The sequence below is a fragment of the Chelonoidis abingdonii genome, chromosome 15 (genome assembly GCF_003597395.2).
Source record: "Chelonoidis abingdonii isolate Lonesome George chromosome 15, CheloAbing_2.0, whole genome shotgun sequence".
NCBI classification, from domain to species: Eukaryota; Metazoa; Chordata; order Testudines; family Testudinidae; genus Chelonoidis; species Chelonoidis abingdonii.
The window spans coordinates 25114523-25122027 of record NC_133783.1 but is presented as its reverse complement, the minus strand read 5'-3'; the positions used below and the strand labels follow the sequence as shown (position 1 = coordinate 25122027).

The 7505-nt window shown below is 44.8% G+C and overlaps 1 protein-coding gene across 1 annotated transcript in view; it reads left to right on the top strand.

Annotated features, from left to right (window-relative positions):
• The first annotated feature begins 3389 nt into the window (after window positions 1–3389).
• Window positions 3390–7505, top strand: part of ADAMTS14 (ADAM metallopeptidase with thrombospondin type 1 motif 14) — an 89202-nt gene continuing 85086 nt past the window's right edge. The window contains exons 1-2 of the mRNA XM_032782722.1: window positions 3390–3471; window positions 4826–5247. Of these exons, the coding sequence (XP_032638613.1) occupies window positions 3390–3471; window positions 4826–5247 (504 nt within the window). The remainder of the gene's footprint in view (window positions 3472–4825; window positions 5248–7505) is intronic.

Sequence of the window (7505 nt, the reverse complement as noted above, 5' to 3'; positions counted from 1 at the left end):
CATTGTTCAGAGTGTTATGCATTCTTAGTGTGCAGCATTCTCTCTCTGCATCATATATGGAAATATTATATATCAATAATATTTGCATTTCTGCATCTCTTTACATACAGACTGAATCAAAAGCACTTCACAAAGTAAAACATTAGATGCTGGCAAAGCACCAACTGAACAGGCAAACAGATCAGTCCTTACGCACTTCACCTACACACTTTTCTGTTGCAATCCAAATGGTGCCAATGCTTACAAAGCTTCTCTGATTTTTTTTTCTGTAAAAGACCCATTGAACTCAAGGGGGCTGCTCACATGCTTAAAGTTAAGCACATGCTTAGGTGCACTGCTGTATTTGGATCTTAAATTTTTCTTTGCATTTCTCTAATTTTTTTACCAATTCTGCCATTTTTCTTTGGGTTCTCATTCAATTTTCAAGCATAATGTAATGATTAGTGCAAAAGGCACCTGCACAAATAGATGGTGCTATATCTTAATGTTAAATTGTGTTGTTATGTTGTTGTATTTGATCAGGTGTGTGTGTGTGTCGGGGGAGGGTAGAGGTTAGCAGGAAGTTCCATCCTCTCTGTGTGTGCTGGAGATGGTACTTGCAGTGCTTCAATAAATCGCTTTGATTGTATAAGCGAGTGTCACACTATCACATCAGCAAAACTTCTTTTTGGCTAAAACTGTGGACTGGCAACCATAGGAAAGAAAAAATACTTTTGTCCCAGGTGGGAGGTCTGTTTTGTGTTAAAGTGAGTGGGAGTGTGATTTCCAGAGCGGGTGTCCAATTAGTGGCCATTTAATGAAATCTGGCTTCCAGAACTCAGTGCATCAAATGAGGGATTTTCCTTGCTGGCCTCAGTGCATCCCTCTACAGAGCCTCCTGGCACAGAAGAAAAAGGGAAACAGTTGCCATGCCTAGCTTCAGTATAGATGAAGACCCAAAGTCAGGGTGGAAAACCAGAAGTAGCCCATCAGATCCACTCTTTGAGTTTCCAGATGGACACCCCTTTTTCTCAGTCCCTCATAGAATTATAGAAATGAAGGGCTGAAAAGGACCTTGAGAAGTCATTGAGTCCAACCTCCTGCGCTGAGGCAGGACCAAGTAAACCTAGACCATCCCTGACAGGTGTTTGTCCGACCAGTTCTTAAAATCCTCCAATGACGGGGATTCCACAACCTCCCTTGGAAGCCTATTCCAGAGCTTAACTATCCTTATAGTTAGAAAGCTTTTCCTAATATCTAATCTCAGTCTCCCCTGCTGCAGATTAAACCCATGACTTCTTGTCCTACCTTCAGTGGACATGAAGAACAATTGATCACTGTCCTATTTGTAATAGCCCTTAACACATTTGAAGATTGTTATGAGGCATCCTCTCAGTCTTCTTTTCTCCAGACTAAACATGTGGAGTTTTTTTAACCTTTCTTCACAGGTCAGGTTTCTAAAGTTTTTATCATTGTTTCTCTCCTCTGGATTGTCTCCAATTTGTCCATATCTTTCCTAAAGTGTGGTGCCCAGAATCGGACACAGTACTCCAGCAGAGGCCTCACCAGTTCTCAATAAAGTGGGACGATAACCTCCTGTATTTTTCCTGTGACTCTGGTGTTAATACACCCTAAAAGGACATTAGCCTTTTTTTGCAACTGCATCACATTATTGACTCACCACCTAGCCAATTATCCCCCATTTTGTAGTTATGCATTTGGTTTTTCTTTCCTAAGTGTAGCACTTTGCACGTGTCTTTATTGAATTTCATTTTGTTGATTTCTGTCCCATTCTCCAATTTGTCAAGGTAATTTTAAATTCTAATCCTGTCTTCCAAAATACTTGCAGCCCTTCCCTGTTTGGTGTCATTTGCAAATTTTATAAGCATGCTCTTCACTCCCATTATCCAAGTCAGTAATGAAAATAATTAATAGTAGCAGATCCAGGACAGACTTCTGTGGAACCCACTAAAAATGCCCTCCCAATTTCACCGCGAACCATTGATAATTACACCTAAATTGAGTATTGTGTTTCTTTCAGCCAGTTGTGTAGGTTCCTTATAGCAATTTAATTTTGACCACATTTCCCTACTTTGCTTATGAGAATATTATGTGGGATTGCGTCCAAAGCTTTGCTAACATCAAGATATATCATGTCTACTGCCTTCCCCATCTACTAGTCCAGTAACCCTGTCATGGGCTGGAGGTGCTTGTAGCTGCATAATAATGGTTTGCTAGCAGGATCTGAATGTCCTTGCCTGTACATCCAGTGCTTACAGGGCCGGCTCTAGCCATATCGCTGCCCCAAGCATGATGGCACGCTGCAGGCGGCGCTCTGCAGCTTGCCAGTCCCGCGGCTCCGGTGGACCTCCCGCAGACTGTACCTGCGGATGCTGTACCGTAGCAGCAGGACCAGCAGACCCTCCGCAGGCACACCTGTGGGAGGTCCACCGGAGCCGCCTGCTGCCTTCCCGGCGACCAGCAGAGTGCCCCCCGCAGCATGCCGCCCCAAGCATGCGCTTGGCATGCTGGGGCCTGGAGCCGGCCCTGGGTGCTTATAATGGGCTCCAAGAATTACTGGGTACCATGGATTTTCCTTAGTCTGTAACAAAGCTGTAGCAGTAGCACAGCATTTTCAGGTACACTGAGACAGCCAGGGACCTGCCTCCCAGCCGCTTGTTTCTGCTGAAGATCTTCTACCTTTGGCTGCCCCAGAAACAGGGCCCCACCAACAAGACCGCTGGGTTTCGCGGCTGCAAAATGCGGTCACAATCCGTGTCGTGGAGCAGAGGGGCAGTTCTTCGCTCGCAAGAGGAGAGCAGCAGCTTGCTAACAGCCCTAATGTGGGGCTCCCCAGGACCCCCATCTGCACTCTGCAGCTAATGGCAGCTGTAGCAATACTGAAAGCGCCACGTGCAAGGGACCTCCCCGCCGCGCCTGTCTGTGCCTCCCCCAGGAGAGGCCCTCGCTGCCCCCCACCTCCCCGGGACTCTGCAGCCGGCCTGACACTCACACGCCGGCGTCACGGCGCGGACCCCCCAGCTGGCACCAGCGTTGCACCGAGCAGCGGCGGCGGCGGCGGCAGCAGCCTCGGGCTCCCTCCCAGCCAGTGTCTCCTCCCTCCTCCCTACTTTGCGTTGCCAGATGCATGGGGGCTTGTCCAACTTGTGCACAGTGCGGCGGGGACCAGCAGGACCGGCTCCTGCTCTGCGTGCGCCTCTGACAGTCTGCAGCACTCCAGCAGGAGGGCGCACTGCTGAGCTCACCAGATCCCGTTTCGCCGCCCGGCTTCCCGGAGGAGCCACAGGAAGCCGAGGGGAAGAAACTTCGCTCCATCTCCCTTTGGAGAGCTGCTCCCTTGTGCGCTTGTTTTCGGAGAGAGCCCCCAGAAAACGCTTCGCTAGCACCAAATGGATTATCTCTGTGTGATGCTGTCCTGCTTGTTTCCTCTCAACTACTGGTTTGCTACTGCCAGGGCAGCAAAACCCGAAGGTAGGAGAGTTCCCCTCGCTCATGGATTGAGTTGATTTTTCTTTTTAACCTAACGCATTGACATCATTTAAATCAGTGAGATCGGAAAGCGAAAGGTAGATTCACAGGAGCAAAGCCAACAGGGCTGCAAAGGGCGCTCACAGAAGGGAGTTGAACACAGAGGAAAACTAGTGTGATATTAAGAGTTTAATTTCCTTTACTTTTCTCTTGGGTCCTGTGTGAATCTCTCTCTCTATGTGTTCATCAGTCCATCCATCCACCATCCCTTCCTTTTAACTGTTTTTAGGTTGTCAGTTATTTAAACTGGTGGGAATTTAGCATTTTTCCATATTGTCAGTAAGCTCAGAAAAATACTTTCTTTACATAGCCCCCACCCCTTACCTAAGTCTCATTTACACTCTCAAGATGGGACGTGGGCAGGGAGTGGAAATCAAAGGCTCAAACTGAAATCAGCAGGCTTGGTATTACAAGTGCTGGGCCTTCTGTCAGATTTGCAAAGTAATTTTAGCTGGCATTTAAGTGTGCATGGGAAAAACATAATTGCCTAAAAAGTTAGAGCGCAGGATTTGCATTCAGTCATCAGTCTCATTGAAAGCACAGGCTACCTTTCCAGTGTCCCATGTTATTTTTGTCATGCTAAATTTACTTAGTGTGGGTGTGTGGTGTATCAAATCTGTGCAATAACATGCCAATTAAAAAGATACATTACTATATTTGACTTGAAAATGTTAGACTCATTGTATGCTTGTAATTTCTATTTGTCTGCCTGTCCCGCTGGTTATTTTTTGCCTTCTCTGATTTAGGCGGTAGGAGTGTTTTAGGCTGTTTTGACAGGTGTATTTTTATGTAACTGGCTGGAACTGTGCTGTGTTGATTGTGATAGGAAATTGCAATAGGGAGGTATGTATCCTACTGGGGGTCCATTGCAAACACTTCTAAATTGATGCTGATATAGCTTTATTTTAATGGGATCACTTGTTTTTGAGAAGTAATGTTAGATGGAAGCTGAACAATAAATAGTTTGCATGCTTGGTGTTAGTTGGGTATGCAAGAGGCATAAGTGTATGTCAGGATGAGTTTATTCTGCTACATTTGATATGCCTGCTGATTTAAAAATACAAAGTAGACACAGAATAAACAGGAGTTTATAGGAGGGGGAGAAAGTTTATTGGCTTAAACATGTTTATCTAATTTAACAAGAAAATCCAGTGTCGAAATGGCTATGAAATTCCTGATGCATGTGGAAATTAACATACAGTACTGTGGAGGAAATACTTTTCATAATACATTTACAAAGGATTGCTTTTTGCTTTGAATGTATTGAAGTCTTTCTGTCTGTACTTATTTCCATTAGAGCACCTCCTGTCTGGAAAGCTAAGTGAGTATGGCGTGATTGTGCCCTTCAGTACAGATTGCCAGGGACGGTTCCTCTCACACATGGTATCTGGCTCAGTGGCAGCTGGCAGTGCTGAAGCCAGCCATCCTTCCATCCCACCTTCTGCTCGGCACAGGGTGGCTCGCAGCACCCTGGATGAGCCACTGCACCAAGGCAGAGCTGGAAATCGCTTGTTATACTTCAATGTCACGGTCTTTGGGAAAGAACTACATCTCCGCCTGAAGCCCAACCGTCGACTTGTGCCACCTGGAGCCTCTGCCGAATGGCAGGAAGATTTTCAAGAACTATTTCGAGAGCCCCTCCAGCAGGAGTGTCTCTTCACCGGGGACGTCTCAGGCATGCCGGGTGCCACTGTGGCTATCAGCAACTGTGATGGACTGGTAAGCAGAAGGCAGATCACCCTTTTTCAGGACAAATGTTCCCCCTTTCTCTTCTGCCTCATTATTTAACCTTTGCTGTCTTTCTGTGATTGATTATTTAATTTTGGCTTTGTATCGAAGCAACTTGCATCAGAGCTTCCAGTACCTCTTTGCTGGCAACCCAAGGAATGAGCAGAGAGGCCTATGGCAAGTTTAACGGTATTGGTTTGTTGCTGAAATTAAACCTTCCATCTAAAAGTATAACAGGAAGATGCTGGTTGCTTATTTGCAATTCCCTTCTCCTGCCCTGGAGATCCTGTCTGCTCCCAATGTGCCCTCAGTGCTCCTCCTCCAGTGCTAAAAATACATGACCAGGTCTATAATGTGAGGTTATTTCTAGTACAGAAGGAAACGTAAAAACCAAGGAGACAGTTTTCCAGAACCTCGCTGATTCTTCTCTTCCAGCATACAGAAGTGCCAGGCTTTCCTAGAAACTTGCTCTCCACATTAGAATGTTGAGGGCAGGAACCTTCTGGCCAACTTTGCATGTCTCATTAGATTTTGAATGGTAGTGCCCTGTGTGTGGTGCTCTTGAGAGATGAACTACAGATCCAATTAACTATGTTATCTGGTAGTAGGTTGACCAGTTGCAGCGTGCAGCAGGTTGTCATTCATTGGCTCGTTGCTACAGATTAGCTTTCCCTTAGTTGGCCTACAGTACATTGTCTATTACTTCCCTCAAAAGGGTTCTGTCCTGAGGATATCTATTTCCTCTGCCTTTCATCTCCATCTCTCACTGCCTGTAGGTCCTCTTATTTTTGTTTTTCTGCATCAGTCTTCTGGGCAAGGAGTGTAGGATTGGAGTCTCTTTAGGACCAATCAGCATTGTTTAATTGGCCAAGAGGTCAATGTTGGTGCAACGTGTCTCTTCTCCTATCTTATGCCCTGAAGCATGAGGTTTGTCAGACAGCCTTTGTTATCGTTGTCTTAGTCGATGTAACTGCAGGCACCATTTTTGTTCATATAACTTGAGAATCTTACAAAGTTAATGTAATAACTGTGTTTTACATTAAGATAATGTAAGTGTAAACCCCTATAGCAGTTTACAAAATATATATGTATATCTGTGTATTTAAACAATGTATAATCATCTCACCCACCACTAGTTTGCAACCAAGTCAGGAATGGAGGAGGTTTGCTATCTTGTATCAGAGGGTTTCACAACTTGATAGTAAATTGCACATTAAATATTTTCTTTGAGTTATGTTTTTTTTCTGTTAACTGTTAATTTTATTGAATGACTTCTTTCCTTTAATAATGAGAAAGGGCAAAAAGGGCTACTTACAAAACATTCTCCGCTACCCATTATTTTCCATACCGCTATTATATTTCCTCATACTGTTCTTTTCCCAAATGAAGTACTGCTAAATGTTTTGATAATATCTTACTCTAAATCATCCATATGTCTCTAATAGTTTTAGTTGCTCTTCTCTATGGATGAGCATTAGCTTTGGCTAGGAAATCCACTCCAAATCCAGTGGATGTCCCAGGGTATTTGCCTTGTAGGATTGCTGCTCCCCAACTCTGCTGCAGTTCTGGTTGACAACATTCCTGGATGATTATAAGGAGATACCTAATGCACGTTGTTAGTAAGAGGAGACTTCTATGAGCTTGGGGGCAGGAGAGCGTGCTGTGTTGCCCCAGTCTGCTCCTTCTGTGCTTCCAGGCCCAAGCTGTGATCCCTTTTCCTTATGATGTGCAATGGAGGGGGAGCAACCTTCCCTCAAAATGGTCTCTAAAGTTGAGTAACCTTAATTGTTTTCATTTTGTTTATAGCAAACGCTGCCACCTCAACATTCACCTGCTTTTCCAGATTGCTAATAAATGCTGTATATTAAACCATGCCAGTCTTGATTCTGATCCCAGGGACAGCCTAGGAGTAATCACGTTCCACATTTGGAACAGGCCATTAATTTTACTCTAGTTTTTAAGCCATAAGAGGACTTTTCACTTTTTTCCTGTGGTGATGGTGGTGATCACCACAAATGCTTTTTGTATTGCACTAACAGTATATGTTAGGCACTTTTTAGACAGATATAAAGACAAAGTCTCTGAGCTTTTCATAAGTAAAAGTAATACAGTAATAAGGATTCAGGTCTGTAGTGAGCTCTGTGCAGGCTCATGAGACCATCCACATGGAGCCCACTGTAGGATCAAGGCCTAGGTGGAGATTTCCCAGTGGAAGGGCTGAGCTCATGCTGGAGCGTTTGTAATTTCCA